General features: G+C 52.6%; 1 protein-coding gene across 1 annotated transcript; it reads left to right on the top strand.

Moving 5' to 3' along the window:
• Positions 1-149: 149 nt before the first annotated feature.
• Positions 150-2173, top strand: GSC (goosecoid homeobox). Its single transcript, XM_059371349.1, has 3 exons — positions 150-719; positions 1139-1398; positions 1761-2173. The coding sequence occupies exons 1-3, from the start codon at positions 365-367 to the stop codon at positions 1914-1916; spliced, it is 771 nt and encodes a 256-aa protein (XP_059227332.1). The 5' UTR covers positions 150-364; the 3' UTR covers positions 1917-2173.
• Positions 2174-22799: the final 20626 nt, after the last annotated feature.

The raw sequence follows: 22799 nt of genomic DNA, 5'->3' as shown, positions 1-22799 counted from the left end.
CCCCCCCCCCCCCCGCCCCAGGAACAGAAAGGGCCAAATCTGGTTCTGTTTGTCATCTGCATATTACCAGGAACTAAATCCAGGATGACGTCGACTCAGTATAAAACCAACAAGAGGTTCAGCTGGTCTAAACTCCGTCCTACCCGCGGGTTGAGTTCGGCGAACGCTGCAGCGAGGGGAGGGCAGGAGGAGGGAGAGCGGACGCAGGGGGCGGGGAGGGGCGCGGGGCTGCGCGTTCGCCCGCGCTCTCTTTCGTTTTGGTCCGCCGCTGGAGGAGCGTGGACCCCCGCCCCCCGCCCCCGGCTTTGAGGCTTTTTCCCCGGCGCCTCCCCGCCGCCCCCCGGTCCCGGCGCGGGGCTCGGGGATGCCCGCCAGCATGTTCAGCATCGACAACATCCTGGCCGCCCGGCCGCGCTGCAAGGACTCGGTGCTGCCCGTGGCGCCCAGCGCCGCGGCTCCCGTCGTCTTCCCGGCCCTGCACGGGGACTCGCTCTACGGCGCCGGCGGCGGCGCCTCCTCGGACTATGGCGCCTTCTATCCGCGCCCCGTGGCCCCCGGCGGCGCAGGCCTCCCGGCCGCGGTCGGCGGCTCCCGCCTCGGGTACAACAACTACTTCTACGGGCAGCTGCACGTGCAGGCGGCGCCCGTGGGCCCGGCCTGCTGCGGGGCCGTGCCGCCGCTGGGTGCCCAGCAGTGCTCCTGCGTTCCGACGCCCCCAGGTAGGGTCGCGCTCGCGCCGGCCGCCTTGCCGCGGTCCTCGGTCCCTGGGGCATGGGTGGGCGGTGGCGCTGGCTTTTCTAAGTCTGTACTAATTTCTTTTTTTCTTTCCCTTTTATTGGCCGGTCGGGCACGGGGGCTTTTGTACACTTGCTGCAAACTTGAGGCGAGCTAGAAGAAACTAACTTACTGGCTGCGTGGGGGACACGAGGGTTTTCGGGATTCCCTCACTGGCTTTGGGAGTGAGCGGGTGGACGCTCTAGCACGGTTCCCCCATTTCCCTGCGTTGTCGATTTCCGCGCGTCCCCAACTCTCAGCACCCCGTTGCAGAGGAATTTTTTTAGAGGGAGTGAGTCGCGGGGCAGGCCGGCTGGCGGTGTGCGCCGTGGCAAGGCCGACCGTGCGCCCTTCTCTGTCGCAGGCTACGAGGGCCCCGGCTCGGTGCTGGTGTCCCCGGTCCCGCACCAGATGCTGCCCTACATGAACGTGGGCACGCTGTCGCGCACCGAGCTGCAACTTCTCAACCAGCTGCACTGTCGGCGGAAGCGGCGCCACCGCACCATCTTCACCGACGAGCAGCTGGAAGCGCTGGAGAATCTCTTCCAGGAGACCAAGTACCCAGACGTGGGCACCCGCGAGCAGCTGGCCCGGAAGGTGCACCTCCGCGAGGAGAAAGTGGAGGTGGGCGCGCCGCCCGGCCCTTCCCGGCGAGTTCGGGCCCCCGCCGGCTTAGCTCGGCTCTGCAGCCGGGCTTGGCTCCGGTCTCCCTGAACTTGACCCGACATCCCGCGGCGGCCCGGAGGCTGCTGGAGGGCGCTTTAGGCCCAGGAAGTTGCACGGAAATGCGGAAGCGAGAGCGACTCTCCCGTCTTTTTGTGGGCGTGCGCGCGGGATCCCCGGGTTTTGAGCCTCCCGGCGTCACTCGCGGCTGCCGAGGGCCCCCATGGGTGCCCTGGCCGCGGGGTGGGGCGGTGGGTGGGATGCGGGGAGCGGAGAGCGTGCCTTTGATCTAAACTCTTGGTTTGTCCTCCGTTGCGCAACAGGTCTGGTTTAAAAACCGCCGTGCCAAATGGAGGCGGCAGAAGCGGTCCTCTTCGGAGGAATCGGAAAACGCCGAGAAGTGGAACAAGACGTCGTCTAAGGCGTCGCCAGAGAAGAGGGAAGAGGAAGGTAAAAGCGATTTGGACTCGGACAGCTGACGGCTGCGGGCCGGCTGTGGCTCTTGTCTTAACTCGAAGGACTTGCACAGACAGACGATGCTACTTTCTTGCACACGCGCTGCCTTGCGGGAGGAGGTCGAGAAAGAGGAATGAGGAGCTGTAAATAGTGTACAGAACTGGGAGGGCCGGCGCCTGGGGTCGGGGGTCGGGCCGGGGCTCACAGCCCCGAAGTCCTAGACCGCTGGCGCCTCACTCCCCACCGTAGTATTTATAGTTAAGTTAACGGTGACAATACAATAAAGTGATGGCGATGTAGACGGGCCACATTCTGTATTTCGTACCCACCTCCCCCACCGTCTTCTGAGGCCCAAAAAAGAAATCTATTCAGTCTTGTAGCTTCCAAAGAAAAATGGGGCAGCTCTGACCTGCACCAAGAAAAAAGGAAAAGGGAAATCCTGGGCGTGAATTCGTTCCAGGACTGGTGTCGATCCACTTTGTCTCTAAGTCTCTGGAAGAGGTAGAGAGGGGATTCTGCAGGCTGCGGGCGTGGGTGGGTAGCATTGCCCACAAGAGAGGGAACTGCACGGGGTTCCTGTTCCCTTTGCCGCTGCTGGGAAGCCATAGCGGGAAAGCAGGATCTATGGGGAGCTGGGCCATCCTGGGAGCCACTCCAAGAGCTAGCTCAGCCTCTCCGCGTTCCCACGAAATCCCCACTTCTAAGGCTGCGGCTCTTAGGGGGAGTTAGGTGGGTGGGCATGCTTCTTCGCCCCACATCTTTTCCTGATCATCTGGGTTCTCTGCCAGTGCCCTTCTTGGGGGGCAGCGTGACTGCCTTACAACCCTGCTGGCTGCTGTCCTGTCTTGCAGCTCTAAGCCTCGGTCTGGGGCCCACTGGGAACCTCGGCAGGCACTGGGCCCCATTGTCCTTTGCCCCAGGCACCTGGGGTGGCCAGATCTGCACCCTGAGTTCTGTTGGCCAACCTGTTATTAGAGTGTAGGGTGGCCACCAAGGCACTTGGAGGCGGGAGTGCTCATGTCTTTGGCTTTCTCCCCTGACCATCTCTCCTGTGCACTAGATGGGGCCCAAGGAGGAGCACCCCCAGAGCGCAGCTGGTGGGGGGGCTGGTCAGCAGCTTGTGAAGGACTGGAGAGGCAGAGAAGCTTCCTGGCCCTGGTACCGGCTCAGCTGAGAGCTTGGGACGCTTGGGACAGGGATGCAGACAAGAACGTGCATCCATCCTGTATGGTTCCCCCAGACCCAGGGCCAGTGGTTGCGGTGGGTGGAGACCAGAGGCCGGCGGAGTGGTTTTTTTTTAACGATTCAGCTTTATTGATTTTACCTAAATCCATTTTTTAACAGATAAGGAAACTAAGGTTCTAAGAGCTGCTGGGGTTGACGGGATATGTGTGTGCACATCACCACCACCACCACCACCCCCCCCCCCCCCCCCCCAGGAAGAAATGACCTTGTTCTACCTTTTCAGTTGCTTGGGGTATTTGGTGGAAGGACCCTCCAGGGGAGGACTGTGCCTCCAGCCCGTGGAGCACAGCACATGCGGAAGGAGGGCTTTTACAAGAGGCAATATTTACCCCCCCACACACAATGGCCTTCTCATGTTTAAAAGGAAAAGTGACTCCTCGAGTGGGTGAAGGGGACATGTAGGAAATAAGGAGGGACTCCAGTTAGTCACCTGTTTAATAAGGATGATCCCCTAGATGGAAGCAGGAGACCACTGGAGATCAGGTACCTAGAGGGTCAAGGTCGCCTTGGGTTATGTGTGACCTCAAGCAAATGACTGAACCCCCTTGGGTTTGCCCCTTCTGGGACTGTAAAATGGGCACAGCCATGATCTCTGCTTTCAGGGGTTGGTGTGGACAGGAGGAAAGGCACTGAACTAACTCCTCTTGAGTTAATAGCTGGCTTGGGGAATCCTTCAGCATGGCTACCTGCCTTTTTTTTTTTTTCTTTTAAATACTATCACTTATATTTTATCAGATCCAGCATTTTGGCCTTTATGTCCCTTCTCATTTTTGCCCTTCAAGAAGCTCTTGAGGTGGGGAGTTTCCACCATTTTACAGATAAGAAAATTAAGGCTCCAAAAAGCTAAGCCCTTTAACACCATTCAGTTTCAGAAGATAATCATATTTGGGCATTTTTGCCCAGGTAGGTCTTAAACCGTAATTGAGAATCTTTCCACTGATACTAGTTCTGATGAGAAATACTCAAAGGCTGTTACATTAATTTTCTAGTGAATCTTGCGATGGCTGTGACATCTCTTCCATAGACCTCAGACTTCATGGTAAAGAAGCCTTGCTCTGTACCCATCCTCTGTTGCTGTTTCTAGGTGCTGTTCTGTCCTACTGGAAAGAGGGTCATTCTGCCATCGGGCAGGGGATGGGGGGTGGTGGAGGCAGGAAGAGCTCTCACTTCTATTCTTCCTCCAGTCTAGAACATTCTAACATAGGACTTAATTGGGCATCATTCTACCCTGAGACATCGGATGTAACAGAACTCTGTGATAAACGCCTGTGTCTCTCTGTCCATGACTTGCCCTTTGAATCCCTACAGACTGGGATCTTCATTTTTTCTCATGATCTGCATTTGTCTGATCTGGAGAGGTGTCCATGTCAGGTGACAGGAAGAGAGGGATTGCAAGAGGCGTAGGTTCTCAGACATTTCTCCCCCCTCCAAGGAGCACCTGGTGAAAAGCCAGGAGAAATGGGGTGTGCAAATGGGGAGGGAGAAGAGCCAGGGAGCTCTCCCTGCTCCCCCCCCCTCCCCCCGGCAGATGGCAAGGTGGCAAGATGAAGGGCCTTCCCTGTCCTTCCCACAGTGCTTCAGCCGAGGCCGAGCTCACTGGAAATGCAATAAACATCTGGAACAAAGAGGGAAGTGTTGGGATGGTCTTAATTATATATAGTTCACCCACCTTTTGCATTCCCCGGTTAGCTGTGGGGTGCAAAGTGTCTTAGCCTGGCAATTGGAATCAGAGGGACAGATCATATCTTGGAGCGGAAGGCACCTGGCCTCTTAAGTGTTGTCTAGGAGACTTTGGCTCACGGTGTTGGAAAGGGGTGTGTATGCACGTATAGGGCAAGGCATAAAGCAAGCGACTTCCTGAATGGCCGGTAGCCTAGACAACACCCCCCTACCCATTCTCCCCATTGGATAGTTGAGAGTAGCTGAGGCATGGGGTGAACACAAGGGACCAAAATGAGAACTGTCCTCTTCAAGGACAAGGCCTTTAAGATCTCTGTAAACCAGGCTGCCTCACTGAACAGAGAACCTTTTTTTTTTTTTGGTGGGGAGGCAGCTGCGTGTAAAAGTTCCCAACAGCAGATGACCGTGGGAGTGAGTGTACTTGCTCTGGGGAACATAGGATTAATCTGCCCTCAAGTACCAGAAAGATCTGGCAAAGAAGAATGATGGCAATCATAGCCACTCCGAGGAGTCGCACTTTGCACCGTGGAGCGCCCCCACATACATCCTGGCCCTCTGGAGGAGAGAATTGGCAGCCCATTTTGCAGATGGGAAGTAGAGGCTCAGATCGATGACATGCCTTGCCTGGAACACATAGTAAATGGCGGGGCAGGTCCCGAAAACCCCAGACCTGAGCAGACTCTCCCACACACCTCTTGGGGTGATAGCAAGGTATGAGGTAATGGCTTCCAGCTGCCACAGGTCGCCTGGGTCAAGAAGGGCCCTGGCTGCCGGCAGCTAACAAGGACAGAGAGTGGAGTGTGTGGGATAAGAGACGGGCTGCCCGTGGTTCTGGGTATGCTGCGTAGCGGGTACGTTCTCATCGTTGCCATGAGCTGTGTGCATGCCAGGTGGGGCAAAAGGCCCGGAAACAGTTGTTTTACAAACCGCACCCTTGGGGTGTGTATTTCAGTGACCGTTCTTCAATCAAATTGTCTTTTATTGACTTGAGAACTGTGAGCTCTTAAGCCTCGTGTGAGGGACGTCATTTTAAGGGGTACGTGTGAGATGGAAGCTGGTAGATTTCTCTTCCGTTTCTATGTGTATGTGTGTGGGGGAGCAGCTGGAGACGGGGAGGTGGGGTGGGGTGATCTTGGTGACTTGTACGGGGTTTTAAGTGACGCAAGTAAAATCGTTCAGGCGTCAAGACTCCCAGCCAGAGATCCCCCGTCAGGTTCCCCAAGTCGACTTTCCCTTCTTCATGGTGAACCGCAGATGGAAACCTCTCCCTTAAGGAAGATGGAATTCCAGTCCTCCAAGGGCGATGGTGATGGCAGGGTGGCGAGGGGGATGGCTGGGTGACGGGTGCAAGCGTGCATCTGGATGAGGCCAAGCGCGTGTCCTGTGACTGGGGAGAGGTTCCTTCCTCACCTGCTCAGTAGGCTGCAGTGGAGGATTAGAAGAACCGCCTGAGAACCGAGCAGAGGGTCTGACACATTGATTATTGTGTGCTTTGAAGAACACCTTCAGGTTGGCGGGATAATGCCCTCTGTGAGTAGGTTGGAATTAGGAACTGAGGCATGTCCCTTGGTTTTTAATTGTTGCTGGTGTAGGAGTTCATGCGTGACCGCAAGACACATACTGTAATGACATTAACCGTGACCACCATGGGTTTAAGCCAGGGAAGCATCTGGTAAGTTGTGATAGGTTGCATTCTCCCTAAGAGGTTTAGGACGAGGAGATACAGGGCGAAGGAGAGACTTTGGCATGGGTTTGGATTCCATTTCCAAGTTTTATGAAATGACCTTGGAGTTTTTCAAGAGTAAAATGATAATGGAAGACGGCTGCCGGGGCAGAGCTCCTTGAAAGTTCTAGAAGAGATGGAGCCAGCTGGGTCTTTTGGTTGCAGAGGCTTCTCACAGGGACACATGGTGTGTCCCCGAGGCCCATCCCTAGAGCCGTGTGACCATGCAGAGGACCTCTGGTTTTAAATCGGGGGGTGGGGCGGAGTGGGGAAGAACGATTGTCTTTTCACAGTCCAAAAGACCCGTGAATTACAGCATGTTGCGGCATTTTTAAGTGGGTCTATAATTTTTGGATTCCAGCAGCCCTCATTTGTTCTCAAGTGTCCAGCCCTGGGAAGCCTCCGTGAAGAGCCATCTTAAGAATCCCTCTCCCAAAGCCGCCTCTCTTCCCCTGGATTCGTTCCACTCCCACCTTCTGTTTTCCTAATTCCGAGGTCCTCTAGAGTCCGCTGACCAAAGCGAACGACTGGGTTCAGTCGGGTGAGCTGCGTTTTGCCGAGCGTTTGCAGCCTCTCTCCCTTAACCTGAGCTGATTTATGGAAGCTGTCATTAGTGAGATCATTTTAGCTGTGATGGACAGAGTTCAGAAGTGTCCATATCCTTTCCTTCCTGATCTGCGGGCCCTAGAACGACGCAGAGCCCTGGGAATGCTCCCGGCCTCTGCGTTATCCGGGAGGCTCCTGACCACAGAAAACTGCCAGCAGGTTAAGGAGACAGATTCTCTTTGTCAGACGGAGGGAGGCTGAGCTCCTTTCCCTGGCGAGAACATTCTTTCCTTCGGACTATTTGCCGTGCTCCCAATGCTCAGAACACATGGTAACTTGTTTAAAAAAATGTGTTTTTGTGTGTGTGTGTTGGGGAAGGGGGGAGGATGGGGCAGAGACAGAAATACTTAAAAGTAAGAAATTTTCAGAGGAAAGCAAACCCATCATGTCCAGCAGCCTGCCGTGAGAAAGTGGCGTATCACAGGTGCAATGTCCCAGGTGGCTGCCCTGCACGTGGCCACGGAGCTTCCCAGAGACTTGACCTCCTGGTGGGGCCGTCCCTCTGGAGAGGGGGAGCTTGTGGCTGGGGACGGCTGGGGCCAGCTAGGTAGCAGCAGCTACCGACGTGCAGGCCAGCCTCGGGGCCCCACCGCAGTCTGACTCACATTGGCCGGCCTCACCGTGACTGTGTCCACTTTAATCGTGTCCCAAGCAAATTAGTGACACTGCCCAGCAAAGGCCTAGAGACGCTGCCTTTCCAGATGGAGTATGCCTAATCCTCCTTTGAAAATCCTCAAAGTGCTAACCATGGCATCAGAAAAGGAGAAATGCCCCTTCTCCAAGAAACAGGGAGGCCCAAAGCGCTTGGAAAGTCCCCCTCTGCGAGGGAGACGCAGAACTCTGTGAAGTCGGAATCCCAGCTGGTGGTTTCATCTGAAGATGTTCTGACTCCGGGGCCAGATGGCTGGGACATGAGAGGATGCGCGTGTTCGACATTGTTTTGTATTTGAGGAATAAATATTTAAATCTGAAACCGAGTGAATCGCTTTCTACTAAAATGGGCAGGGATGGAAAGTTGAGTGTGCTGGTGGATGTCCCCTGCTGTCCCAAACATCACCCCAGCCACGCTTGGAGCCTTCAAAGAGGGTGCCCCCCGCCCTCTGGTGCAGGACGCCAGGAGCGAGGTGGGGGCACATCCTTGGCCGGGGTTCCGTTCTGTTTTTCTATTTCATGTCTGCTTTTGCTCTCGGACTCCCAGGGCACGTGGGTGAAAATGGAGACCACTGTCCCTTTGTCCTCGGTGTGGTGAAACCCTCCTGGTTTTGTTTCAGTGTGGGCCTGTGTGCTAACTAGTCTTCGCTAGGAATGTGAGTGACTGAAAACCTAACCCTTTTCTGGACTGTCATTAAAACTCTCAAACAATTGTAGGTCTTTATGGTTTATTTTTGTCTTTATAGAAGATGTAGCTGTATAGTTTTTTTTTTTCTTTAAAGAAGACATAATTTTTGACAACTGCAAGTTGTAATTCTTTACAACTCCAAGTGTTGTAAAGAAAAAAAAAATTAATCTTAGGTTAATTTGGGCTTTGACAAGTTTTGTGATCATTTTCCTGGCCATGTCCTTATCTAATCTCTTTTAAGCCTTAGGAGGCAGGGCAGAGGGGGTGACCCGTCATGTGGTTACATAATGGCTACTTCCACGGTTTCTGCCCTGTGTCTGGCCTAACCCCTCTGTCGTCTGTTGAATCCATCCTGTCCAGGTCCCCACGAAGCTGGTGGTGTCCTCACCACTAGCAGAAAGTAAGATGACATACCCGTTTGAGTAAGGTTGGATCTTAGGATTCCAAGTCCACTTTTCTTTCTGTCCTGCCGGGGCTTCATGGATACGGACCAGCCAGGAGGTCTGGGTTCAAATCTCAGCCTGGTCGCCGGCAGGCGGTGTCCTCTCTATGCGTCAGCTGCCTCATATCCAGAACAGCATTATCATTTCCTGCAACACATGAAAATTACCTGCGGCTTTGCAAATGTCAGTGGTTAATCACGGGAAATATATCAACACAGTATAACAATCCTCATGAACGCATACTCAGACAATACACTTATTCAAGATCTTCAACGAAATGGTAGTAATGACGGACTCCTTTCAGCCCACAGATAAGAAAAGGGTGCCCAGCGTCTGCTCGGGACTGTTCAGGTGCTGGGGAGAGAGCCTGTGCCCTCCTAGAGTTTGTGTTCTATTGGAGAAGATAGTCCCTCACCAAGGAGACAGGCTGTCATTTCAAACCGAGCAAGTTCCACGCTGAAAACCAAGAGAAGAGGGGGCTGGGGGCTGGGACTGGGGGCAGAGTTGTGCAATTTCACAGCCGGGTCTGAGGTCTGCGTGGTCAGGGGATTAAAGGTTATCGCTGGTAATCCTGCAGAACCCGGGCTGGCTGACGACAGCCCTAGGGCTAATCTGGCCACCTGCCCGTTTTGTCAATAAAGTTTTATTAGAACAAAGAGCCTGGTTCATTTATGTCTTGTCTACGGTTGCTTTCCCCTGTAGAGGCAGAGCTGAGTAGTTGCAGCCGAAGCTACAGGGCCCGCAAAAACGGGAAATATCTGCTGTTCGGTCTTCCACAGGGTGCCTTTGCGGACCCCTGGTCTAAAGTTTAGAATTTAAGTCGAAAATGGAAACTGTGGCTAATAAGGGGTGGAGCAAGGATTTATACCTGTTTGCCTAATGCGTCATTTCCTTCTCTGCTTTTAGCGCAGCATGGGGCCCCTGTGATGGGGCCAGACGGGAGGATATCAGGTGGGTCTGGTGGAACACGATATGGTGCCTGACTCCGGGTTGCTGCTTTCTCAATGATGTGCAAGAAACAATTTTAGAACAATGGAAAACAGTGTGTCAAGAAGTAGTCAATTATGTGGTATAGACTAGGAGACAGAGGGAAGAGAGCCGCAACCTTGGAAGGCTTCTTGGAGGAAGCAGGAGTCGCAGGGGGCGTAGTATTTGGCTGGACAGAGCCGAAGCACCAAGACGGGCAAGTAAGATGGCAGAAAGGAGACGACCTAATGAGAGAGGAGGCTGACTACATTTGCCACACCCCTGCCACACCTAGGAAGTCCCTGTGCGGCACTGGATCCTGAACACAAGCAGAGCCGTTAGGTCGAGGCATGAGGTTTGGGCTCCTCCAGCACCAAATGACCAGCTCCATGGGTGAGCAGCATTGGGGTCCTAGAAGCTTCTGAGAGTGGATCCTTGGAGCCACATGGTTTGGGCACAAGGTGAAGGGCCCGGGGCGGTGGGGAGGGGATATGGGGCTGGGGAAGAGCGAGAGAGCCTCCAGGAAGAGGAAGCAGCTTGAGCGAGTGCAGGGAGGTAGGAGGGCAGGGGTGGAGGTGAGCCTGGGAGGCTTTGGCAGGGGAGAGGCTGTAGGGCAATGAGGGTGTGAGCCTGGTGAAGTGGGACTGTGCGGGACTCAGATCACTGTTTTATAAAAACTAACCTGCAGAATCGGGGTCCCTGCCCTCCCAGATGTCGGACAATAGCCAGAGAGGTGACCAGGGTCACACAGACAGGTGGATATGTCACGGCCATTGCCACCCACGGGCCTTCGTGGCCCCCTGGGGGCCATGTCCTGCCAGCCTCTGCTGGGCGTCCTTGCCATCTTCTATCAGGGGAGGAGAAAAGCATCTCACTCGGAGCCTTCGGCAGTGAAGGGGTTTTTTTGTTTGGTTTGGTTTGGTTTTGGAAGGGATTTTAAAATACAGTGATTTGTGGTGGTAGTTGAGTTCATCAAAGTGATTTTTCCAGATGCTGTAATTTGGGGGCAGCTGAGACGTCAAAGCTGCCTCCTCTCTTCTGCCTCCCTGTGCTCCAAGTCCCCCGTCCAGCCTCAGGCAGTGATCCTACCCCACGGGAACTGTCCCGGGCACGCGGGCAGCATCTCACAGAATGGCCTTCATGGCTCTTAATTCTGTGTCTATGACAAGCATGGAATGCAGGCAGGGTGGGGTCTGTTCTTCCCATTTTACAGAGGGGGACCTGGATAGCCATCAGGCTGCTTTCCTAAGATCACACAGTTGTGACCAGAAGAGTGGAAGAGCAGAAGTCTCCAGCCCGGAACTTTCCATCTCTATCTGGCTCTGTCTGCTCGCGGGAGCGTAGCTGTTCTTTCTGGCAGCGTGTTTGTTTCCGCGTGAAGTGAGCCTCAAACTCATGCCCCTCCTGGTAACCGAATCCTCCCTAGGCCCCTTCCTCCAGGCAGCCTTCTCGGACCACTCCAGTCTTTCGTAGGCCTCAGAGACTTTGGCCGGCTCGCTTGTGCATTCTAAGAGTTTGAAAAGGGCGGCCTGGGACTTCGTACAGACCCATCCTGTCATGCTGGTCCCCTCCCAAAATAAACCAGGCTCTCGTTTGCCAGGGACCCTGAGATTCTAAGGCTTCAGGGAGCAGATTTGCCCTAAACAGCTGTCACTACCACCCTCCCCCACCTCTGTACCGGCGTCCCTGGCACTGGCAGAGAACCTCACCCCTTCCGTAGCAAGAGGGATCACCTTCATTCAAAACCTCTGGCAAAGACCAAACCAGGAGGAGGTCTGTTAATTCCCAGATGTGGCTTCACCCCGGGGATCAGACCCAGGTCAGTTTTGGTAGCGAAATCAGTGAGTGCTGGCAAGGCCTTTGCAGGCCGAGTGATTGTTGCGCACGGCTTCTCGCCAGGGCGAGTGTTACCGCATCACGATAGGGGGGGGGGGGGGGTGGCCCTCTAGGCTGTGGGTGAGGACAGGGTGACAGAGCGAGGGGCAGCAGGGGCAGAGGAATGGGGCAGAGCGCAGGATTCGCCATCAAAAGTTAGGCTTTGACCACTTGCAGGCTTGGTGAAACTTGGCCACCACACTCAGCCTCCGGGCCTCAGTTTCCCCATCTGTTAGGGAGAGTCATTAGGCTTGGCAGGGTTGTTGAGAGGGTCACCTGATCTGATGAGCGTGGACACTCGGTGTGATGGGTCCTGCAATCAGGTGTCAGGCAAAGTCCCTGGTGGCATGAGGACTTGACCTTGGACCTGGCAGGGCTGCTGTCAACTTTGACATTCTTCACCTCTACTGTTTGGTCTCTCCATGTTGCCTCCTAGGATGATGGAAGCATCCGGCCCAGTTACTAGCCCGGCTAGAGATGGAAGGCCCCTGCCATGCGTTAGGTGACTCCTTTGGAATGTGGGCCACAGAAACATCTAGAACATTGAGTTTTTGTGCCCTTTGAGGGGAGCGAGGGCCTCCAAAAGCATTGGACCTCTTTGTTCTTTTCCTGGAGCGGGAACTGTATTCCCCCAAAGTTACGACGTCCTCATCCTAACCTTGGGGACCTCCAAATGTGCCATTTTTGATAAAAGGGTCTTTGTTGATGTAATTAAAGATCTCAAGATGAAATCATCCTGGATTTGGGGTGTTCTTAGAGGAAGAAGAAGAGGAGGGGCCCCTGGGTGGCTCAGTTGGTTAAGCGTCCGCCTTCGGCTCAGGTCATGATCCCAGGGTCCTGGGATTGAGCCCCACGTTGGGCTCCCTGCTCAGCAGGGAGTCTGCTTCTCCCTCTACTCCTCCCCGCTGCTCGGGATCTCTTTCTCTCTCTCTTTATTTATTTATTTTTTTAAAGATTTTATTTATTTATTTGACAGACAGAGATCACAAGTAGGCAGAGAGGCAGGCAGAGAGAGAGGGGGAAAAGCAGGCTCCCCACTGAGCAGAGAACCCGATGTGGGGCTCAATCTCAGGACCCTGGGATCATGACCTGAGCAGAAGGCAGCGGCTTAACCCACTGAGCTGCCCAGGTGCCCTCTCTCTCTCTCTCTCTTTAAAATAAATAAGTAAAACCTTAAAAAAGAAGAAGAAGAGGACGCCTGGGTGGCTCAGTTGCTTAAGCAGCTGCCTTCGGCTCAGGTCATGATCCCAGCGTCCTGGGATCGAGTCCTACATCGGGCTCCTTGCTCGGCAGGGAGCCTGCTTCTCCCTCTGCCTCTGCCTGCCTCTCTGTCTGCCTGTGCTCGCTCGCGCTCTCTCCCTCTGTCTCTGAAAAATAAATAAAATCTTTAAAAAAAAAAAAAAAAAAAGAAGAAGAAGAAGGAGAGGAGACTCACCAGGGAGAAGAACTTGAAACCCAGAGGCAGATGGGGGTGAGGCCATCACAAGCCAGGGAACACCTGTAGCCATGCGGAGCTGGAAGAAGGCAAGGAAGGGGTCTCCCTGAGAGCCCCTGGAGGTACCGTGGCTCCATCCACACTGTAATTTTGGACTTCTGGCCTCCAGAACTGTAAGATGAAAGCTTTCTGTTGTTTCAAGCTACCAAACTTGCAGCAATTTCTTGTAGCAGCCCGAACAAACGAATACACCTGCTTTGCCCCACAATGCTGTGCCCTAAATCTGACTCATCCTACTATTGTTTGTAATGACACTTAATGACGGCGACCCTGACTTGTTCTTTCCGATTCCATGGTGTCAGTGTTTCCACATTCCGTTTCATATGAGGATCTGCAAGAAGGCAGCAAGGAAACCCGATGACTACTTTGAACTTAGGAAACTAACACGGTTTTCCTTCTGGAAACATGATAGGATGACATTTACAGGGAAAACATCTCCAGCCCTTTGCAGCTCCGAGAGTTGAGTGTGTGGCCTCCAGGAGATGAGAAGAAGAAAGGCCAGTGCCCAGGCAGGCTGGGCTGGTCCTGCCCTTAACCACAGCTCACCACTTCCCTCCTCTGGGCAGTTGTCCATGTGGTTCCTCCTGTCCAGGATGCCTCTTCTCCCCACGGTGCTGGCTCCTGAAATCCCATCAGTCCTGCGGAGCTGCTCAGGGAACAGGAAGCAGGGAACTTATCACTGGCCTTATTCAGAGACTCTGCCTTCCCGTCCTGGGTTTGAGCCTGGAGAAGACCCCCGCCTCCTCTCGGGGCTTCAGTTTCCCCTCCTGTCAGTTGGGCTCAGCTTAGAGGGCGTTTACTAAGCCTCTACTGTGTATTAGGCAGGGTGTTAGTTAGATGGTGGGGATTAAACGGTGTTCGGACTAGTTACATAGCTCTTGCTCCTGACTTTGGGACCTAGGAGAGATCTGTAGAATGAATGAGTGAGTCAGTGCCTTTCGCCACCAGCTTGTGGCTCTCCTTCCCAGGCCCTGCTGTGTGTGTCAGAGGAGAGGGGGGCTGTCCATGCACACCTGCCTCTCCTTCCTCTGAAGCCCGCCGCGGGCAGGATGGACAGCAGAGTCAGCAGCACACAGACCGGAGCGCTGTAAAGGCTACTGAATTTGCATTTTTACTGAACGATGGGGCTCGTGCAATGTGACCAGGTATTTGCGTCTTCTTAGGTCACCAGGGGACTTAAGGGTGTGGTGATGATCCTGCCCAGACCCCAGAATGTTCCCAGAGATAAAATCTGATTGCTACAAACCCTAGAGAACCACCGATTCCTTGGCTGTGCTGGGGGTTGTGATTTTGACTCTTCTTGTCATTGTGGCGCGGGTTGGTGTTTACACAGTGTTGCTGTTACCTGGACATTCAGGGACCTACTGGCTTTGGAGTTAGACGCATTCGGTCCTCATTCTGGCACTAACCTATCAAAGCAGGACCCCACCCTGATGGCCTCACTTTAAGACCGATGCAGGCTTCGTGACCTTGGGCACGTCCCCTAACCTGCCCGAGTTTCCTTTTCTTCATCCATAACAAGAACACGTAATATTCTTATCCCAGAGTCCACATGGAGCAAGTCCTTAAGAAAACACCAGAACAATTGCCATCAGGAGCTTTGGGTCATGACATGATCTCGCCTGTCCGGTAAGCTAAGCTTAGGGGCTGAAGCAGGGGACGGGGAGGCGCACCTACTTCCAGCCAAGTTACCACCTCCCTTGGTGGCTTAACATAGGAGAGATGCTTCTCTCACGGTTCTGGGCACCGGAAGTCTGAAGTCGACCTGCTGGCAGGAGATGCTCCCTCCGAAGGCTCTTGGGAAGGTTCTGATGCTCGCTTCTGTCAGCTTCCAAGGGCCACAGGCAGTTGGGGCTCCTGGCCGCGTCACACCCATCTCTGTGTTGGTGGTGACCGGCTCCCTGGGCCTCTCTGAGTCGGATCTCCTTCTACTTTTCTCTGATAAGGACACTTTCATGGCATTTGCGGCCCATCCTAAATCCAAGATGATCTTGAGATCCTTAATAACATCTGCAAAGACCCTTTTCCCATAGGTGGTCACATTCAGGGGCCCCCACGGTTGGGATGTGGACACATCTTTTGGGGCCACCACAGGGCGCATTCGGCAGAGGACGAAACATCTCTCATACACACTCCTCGTTCTAAGAGGGTCTGCGGCAGACCTCTCCCTTGGACGCTCTCTGTCCGGTCATCTGAAGGGGACCCATATGTGCTCTGAGGCCCCAGGGCTATCCCGTGGCTCCCACAGTGCACACCCACAAGTGCCAGGAAAATGACTCTAGTGGCATCAAGGGACGTTTGGGACTGGTAGCCACTGGGTCAGACAGCGTGGGCTGCCGAAACAAAGCATCAGGAAGTGGGTGGCGTAAGGGACATTTACTTTCTCATGGTTCTGGAGGCTTCAAGTCCAGGATCAAGGTGCCGGGAGGTCTGGATTTACGGCCAGCAGACAGCTGCCTCCTCTCCTTGCCTTTCCAGGGCCCAGCCTCTGTGTGCAGGCCCTCCTGCTCTCTCTGCCTCTGCTTATAAGGACCTCAGTCCTATCAGATCAGGGCCCCACCTTCACGACCTCATGTAACCTCAGTGACCTCCTTAAAGGCCCCGTCTCCAAAGATGGGGGTTGGGCTTCAACAAATGAATCTCAGAGCAGGGCACAGTCCAGTCTACCACACCCACTTTGATGAGCTTTGCCAACGGAAGCAACGTTTTGGTAGATCGGGCTTACCTGATGTGGCATTTCTGAAGTCCCGCATGATTGTTTCCAAATTTATTAATCACCACTGCCCACTGGAGCTTCCGCCAGATATGGACATGTCATTAAGATCTTCGAGGGAATCTACTGAAAAATGCTGTCCCTAAGAGCCACTGTGTTTTGAGCACTGAATGCCGTGCAAGGACATTGACATGCTCTATATCCGGGGCTCCTTTCGCACCCCCTCCCTGTAAGCCAGGACCATGATTGTTGCATTTCATCAGTGAGGACTGGGGGCTCCGAGAGGTGGGATCTCCCAGCTACCTACTGCCGGGGAGACACCATGAAGACACCGGGAAATGGCATCTGTCTGACCCCTCCTGCCATCATTCTTCACCCCTCTCCGCTCAGAGGAGAACCTTTGACAGCCAACTTGGGCACCTGCCACCTTCCCTTTTGTTCCAAAAAGGCCTGCTTTTTTCCCCATGCCACAGCTTCTCTGTCCCTCTCTGGAAGGTTACAGTCCTGGCTAGATAGACTGTCGTCCTCTTTGCAATCATCCCAAAGCCAGCTCTGCAGGGACAGCTGCTGGCATGCACAGACAGCCTCCCCCCCATCCCCCACCCCCGCCTGCAATTACATTCAGTGCTTGGGGGGAAAAAACCTTCCCCACGCATGGCAACGGTCTCCAGGCTGAGCTGAGCTGAGGGCTTCCAAGTAGAGGGGTCATTTGGATACTGACCAGCGTCTTCATGGGATGGAGGTGACCGCCAGCCAGCCAGCCAGCCACGAAGGGTGGGTGTGTCTCTTTGCAGCCAAGAGGGGGAGTGACGTCTAGATGCTCATTCTTTCCAGAGCGTGGGGCATTCTCGCCGCTGCCCCCCAGAAATCTGGATGCATCTGCCTTTGCGAGAATGGCTCTTTTGCGGGGCAAAGGGAGAGAGACAGAGCGAGCGGCGGCAGGCCTCTCGCACACGCTTATCCCCAGAAGCATCTGTTGCCAGAATGCTAGAATGCTCTCTCATTGGCTTTTGCTTTTGTTTGGAGACTCTCTGGAAAGCAGTGATTTTCAATCATTTCGACCCCATTTGGTGGAATCCTTGAAGCGGTCTCTACTTTCACTGTCCTGAGGGGTTGATCTGCATTTGGTCCAAATTATGTGACCGCTGACAGATAGCAGTAAAAGTGCTTTGGCAGGCGGGGTAGGACGGTGGTGGGAAGAGCTCTCTTTTGGGGATGGAGAGTGATGAGCTTGGCTCGGCTCCCCGCGGCCCCTGGAGCTTGGTGACACAGTGAGTGGTTTAATCTCGCCAAGATATGGTTGCCTCAAGTAGAAAACAGAGCTAATAACTCATGCCCTTTGTTCTCTCCAGGGCAAATTATGGAAGTCTTGGAAGCACAAAAGTAACTTTTTCCCCCTCTTTTCCCCGAGAGAAGGAGGGATGCGTGGACATTTCAGAAATGGCAGAATATGATGTTGATAACAGTCCATATTTTTGCCTGTGGAATACTGCCTCTAATAACTCTTCTAGACCCATGGTAGAACATCTGGGAGGCCCAGTGCAGGTTGCACGACCATGGTCTGTGTTCCTGATGCAAGGATAAGCGAGGCATTTTCCCATCTAATGCTTGCGATCACGAATGAGACCAAAGAATGTTCTGGAGAGGAATGGAGGCTCGGGGAGGAGTAGGGGCGTGTCCAGGATCTCTGGAGCTTGCTGTCTTTGGGAGTCGAGGGCCCGCTGAGCAGAGTACAGGACACGGGCCTCCCAGGAGGGCCCAGAGCACTGGAGATGGGGCTGGAAAGAGAGCCTGCACCTCAGGTCAGGGGTAAGGAGAGGCTGAGGTCCCCGTCCAGGCCTTCAGTCGGTGCCAGGCAGACTTGAACAGCTTTGGAAGCTGAGTGAGGGGTGAGTCGGGTTGGTGGCCTCAGAACCTGCTCCTGTGGGAACAGCCGTGAAGGCAGGGAGCAGACCTGCAGGATGGAACATTCTAGGCCTGCACTGACCCCCGTGTCCCAGGTCCACAGGAGACGCTACCCTGCCGGGCCGTGTGAATGAGTGCGGCAGCCCTGTGGGAGCAGAACTATTTTTAGCCAACACTGGGACAGAGGTACACAGCACAGCGGGTCAGTTCTTGTCCCCACTCGGCCTGCTCTCAGGGCCCCACATCGGGCTTCGCTTGGCTTGCCTTGTTTGCATTTTCTTCTCCCGCCTCTTTCCCTCGCTTAAACCCCTCTTTTCCTGTCTTGCCCTTTTCTCCCCCCAAACCTTTGCCCTCTGCCCTGTGCTAGGGGCTGCGGATGTAAAGATGAGCAGGGCAGAGCTTTGGCCCAGGCAGGAGACGGACTCCAACCCAGGAATCCTGCGGAGGCAGTGACGCTGGGAGAGAGGTGAACGGAGGGCCCCGAGAGGACTGGGGGTGGGCGTGGAGGCTTCTCCGGAGCCCCGGGGCTCCCTCGGTCTTCACATCGGTGCAGTGAGCCTCCCCACACCAGCTGTTCCCTGGGGCTGAGGACTAAACAAGGTGCAGAATAGAAACAGCGCCCCGAGCTGGGCGCCTGAGCCCCACACCTGCCCAGCCGGCGCTCACTGCTCTGTCCTGGTTGTTACTCTACCTGCGCAGGGAAAGAGATGGGGTCAGCAAAGACCAGAATTAAGAAAGGTTGAAAGATTCGTGCCCTACGGCCTTTTCCAAGGGGGCTCCACAAAGGGTGTCCAGGTGGAGTTGACAGAGGCTGGGGGAGGGAAGGGACGGAGGCCCCAGGGAGGCGGGGACAATACAGGGACTGAATGTCGGGGGCGGGGCCAGCAGGGCCAGATTAGGGGGGTTTTAGCTGGACAATGCTCATTAATAGGGAGGGATCCGGGCCTTTCTTTCCCTCAGAATGACACTCCCAGTGTCCTCAATGGGACAAAGATGTCTCCGGATCAGGATAACGAGGTTGATTGTGTCATAAATTGGTGACAGGTCCATTCATAGCTTAAGACGGGGCACAGCTCTGTGGGTCCCTTGGGGAGAGCGGCTAGGTTTTCAAGACAGTGAGTTTTATTTATTTTATTTTAATTCAGTGACTTAACATATAGTGTATTATTAGTTTCAGAGGTAGAGGTCAAAGATTCATGAGTTACCTGCAACACCCCAGCTCACTGCATCACGTGCTCTCCTTCATGCCCGTCACCCGGTTACCCCGGCCAGCCACGCCCCTCCCCTCCAAGGACACTGAATTTTATTTTATTTATTTTGCTTGCTTACTTACTTATTTATTTTGTAAATATTTTATTTATTTATTTGACAGAGAGAGATCAAGAGAGCACAAGCAGGGGGGGAGGAGCAGGGGGAGAGAGAGAGAGAAGCAGACTCCCCGCTAAGCAGGGAGCCCCCGTTGGGCCAGGGGCTCGATCCCCTGGATGTGAGATCATGACCTGAGCCAAAAGCAGACACTTAACCAACTGAGCCCCCAGGCACCCCAGGAAGCCATTCTTAACTGCCACAGCCCATGGACAACTGTGCATGGATCCTGTTGGCCCTAGCCCACGGGGGAGGGCCTGAGGGACAGAATCTTGCACATGAACTTGCTGGCCAGCCTCACTCCCCCACACTGAAGGTGTCAGTCATGGATTTGTGGGAGGCCAGGAGCGTGGGTTTCCTTGTCGCAGCTTGCTGGTGTTCGTGAACTGCCAGAAACCTTCCCCATTTTTCTCGGGGACATTTGACCCTTTTTCTCCCTGTTCAGAGCTTTGAGTAAGTCCGCCCTTCATCCCTTGGATATGCTACAGATATTTTCTCTACAAGCTGTCCTTTGTGGTTTAACTTTGCCTTTTGCTGGTCTTTTGCTGTATAGAGCGTTTCATCCTGGAGTAAAATGTGTGACTCTGTTTCCTATGTGTTTCTTCGTGGTTTCTAGATGGTGCCTTGTCTAGAAGGGCCTGTTCTACCTCAAGACTATGACAAGCGTCATCTGTAACTTCTCTTAATATGTTTACAGTTTCATTTATCACATTTAGGTCTTTAATCCATCTGGAATTTACTTTAGTATCTAAGGTGATGTAAGAATTTAAATGGATATTTTCTAAGTGACGGCCAGTTGTTTCAATGCTACTTACTATATAGACTGTCACCCCCATTATTAATTCATAATATAGCATCATTTCTATTTGTTTGTAATATTGTATCTATCTTCTCTCCCTCCCTCTCTCTCTTTGTCCTTCTGCCTCCTTCTCTCTTAGCTATCTACACTTTATGCCCTCTTGGTTGTGTTCCATGGGTGTGTTAGTAGCCATGTTGTTTAACCACCTTAGCTGTATGGTATCTCTTAGTATCTGAAGGGGTAAGATCTTATTCTCCACGATTTGGTCCCCCCCATAATGTTAGTGACCAAATTTGTTTTACAATTTATATTTAAAATCCCAAAGAAATAAATATCCGTTGGCATTTTGATTGGCATCACACTTAAGAGATTAATTTATAGAGAAAGCCTATCTTTACCATACTGAATATCACCACCCAAGAATACAGAGTTTATCAGTTACTCTCACTGTCTAACAAAGCCTCTGGAAACTCAGCGACTTGAAACATATGTATTTGTTATTGCTCACAAGTCTGGGAGTTGGCTGGAGACTGGCTGATCTGGCTTGGTTCTGGGAGGTGGCCCTGTTTTAAGTTATAAATGCATCCGGTTGGACTCAGCTCCTCACTAAAGTTGGGGTTCAGGTCTGCAGATCTGCTCCCTTTTTATTCCTTCTGGGCGCCAGGTCTGGGGCAGCTTCTCTCATAGCAGTTGCAGAGATGCAGAAAGTCAAGCAGAAGGCTCTTAAGACAAGCCTCAGACTGGGCACTTGTCATTTGCTTACATGCTGTTGGCCAAATCAGGTCACGTGGTCAGGCCTAGAACCAAGGGATGAAGCAGTGAGGTTAAGGTAAGGAATGGATGCAGAGAGAGGTGAAGAATTGGGACCAGTAATGCCATCGACCTCAGGGTATAACTTGATGTTTCATTTTTCTTTTTGGTTTCTGAGTAAATTTTATGGTATTTTGCGTATGTATTTCATAATGCTTATTAGATTTATTCCCAGATATTACAGTTCTTCTTGCTATTGTAAATGGGACCCTTTTCCCATTATACATTAATGTAGTTTTTTATTGGCATACAGTGAAAGAGTTTGTTTATTTTATTGTATCCAGCTACCTTACCAAACTCTTCTAGTTCAGCATGATTTTCAGTTGACTTTGGGGATATATGAGGTGGACAATAATATCGTTAGAAATCTATAATAATTTTGCCGGTTCTTTTCCAATATGATTTTTCTCTCTCTCTTTTAAAAGATTTTTATTTGGGGCACCTGGGTGGCTCAGTGGGTTAAAGCCTCTGCCTTTGGCTCGGGTAATGATCTCAGGGTCCTGGGATCGAGTCCCACATCAGGCTCTCTGCTCAGCAGGGAGCCTGCTTCCTCCTCTCTCTCTGCCTGCCTTTCTGCCTACTTGTGATCTCTGTCTGTCAAATGAATAAATAAAAAAAATCTTAAAAAAAAGATTTTTATATATTTATTTGGCAGCAATAGAGAGAGGGGGGAACACAAGCAGGGGGAGTAGGAGTGGGAGAAGCAGGCTCCCCACAGAGCAGGGAGCCCCATGCAAGACTTGATCTCAGGACTCTGGGATCATGACCTGAGCCAAAGGCAGATTCTTAACAACTGAGTCACCCAGGCACCCCCAATATTATTTCTCTTATTTCTTTTCTTTTATTGCACTCATTAGGTTTTCCAGAACAATAGTGAATATAGTAGTGTTTGATAATAGGCATTCTTGTTTCCTTTCCTTCTTGTAAAAGGATTGCTTTTGAGTTTCACCAATAAATATTTGCTATTGATTGTTCCATAGCAAATAATACTAGATGTCTACAGTGAAGATTAGCTTCCTTCTAGAAAATTAAAGAGGTAAGTTGGGAAGTCAAACATGCTTTAATAAATTATTAGTTTGCATTCTTCTGGCTGCAAGTAATAGATGCCAGCTCAGTCTACCTTTAACTAGGGAAAAAACCAACAACCCTAACAACAGCATTTATATAGGGATGTAGGAAACAGCTAAACTTGATGGGGGGCTTAGAGGGTCACTCAGATTCTCCCTTCATCTCTCATCTGTTCCTTCCTGTACCTCTTCATTTTTATTTGCCTGCTGACCGGTGTTCTCTGCTCCCCGAGTCACAGGGCAAACACATGATTCCCAGATACTCGAACAAGGTCAACCCCCTCCTTTCTGTGTCCGCCATCACTCTGTTTGTCCATGACCCATTCCAGATTCTAGCAGAAGGAACTCTGGTCAGCCCTACCTAAGTCAGATGCCTGCCCACCCCATCCCCAGACAACATGGATGGTCAGGGGACAAACATGCCTCAGTGTGTATTGGCCCAGAGGGTCCTGTCTGGGTCCGGGGAGATAAGAGGGGCAGACATTCCCACAAATGTTGCTTGTGCAGAAAGTGCCTTCAACTCAACTGCAGGAATCCTGGGTTTAGGACTGAAAGGCTTTAAGTCACATCCTGACTTTGCCCCTGACTCTCTCCTTGACCCTGAGAATATCAAGAGCCCCCAGCCCTCAGTCTCCCCACTTTGCCAGCTTTATTGAGGTATAATTAACAAACACATTTGTGTATATTTAACGTATACACCGTGATGATCACCACAATCAAGCTAAGTGGTGGTTACCATTGTGTGTGTGTGGGGGGGGTGGGTGCTGAGAACATAGATGATCTATTCCCTCAGGACATTTCAAGTGTACAATACAGTTTTATTAACTGGGGTCCCCATGCTGTAAATGAGATCTGAACTTACTCATCCTGTGAAA

Source organism: Mustela nigripes, chromosome 13, assembly GCF_022355385.1.
Source record: "Mustela nigripes isolate SB6536 chromosome 13, MUSNIG.SB6536, whole genome shotgun sequence".
Lineage (NCBI taxonomy): Eukaryota > Metazoa > Chordata > Mammalia > Carnivora > Mustelidae > Mustela > Mustela nigripes.
The sequence above is the reverse complement of the archived record's forward strand: the minus strand, read 5'-3'. Positions and strand labels throughout refer to the sequence as shown.

What these genes read in the sequence shown, in the direction of transcription:
- GSC (XM_059371349.1), top strand. Translation starts at nt 365, where the DNA reads ATGCCCGCCAGCATGTTCAGCATCGACAACATCCTGGCCGCCCGGCCG. An exon ending in CTGCGTTCCGACGCCCCCAG is followed by an intron (nt 720 to 1,138) that starts GTAGGGTCGCGC and finishes TCTCTGTCGCAG; the next exon opens with GCTACGAGGGCCCCGGCTCG. An exon ending in TCCGCGAGGAGAAAGTGGAG is followed by an intron (nt 1,399 to 1,760) that starts GTGGGCGCGCCG and finishes GTTGCGCAACAG; the next exon opens with GTCTGGTTTAAAAACCGCCG.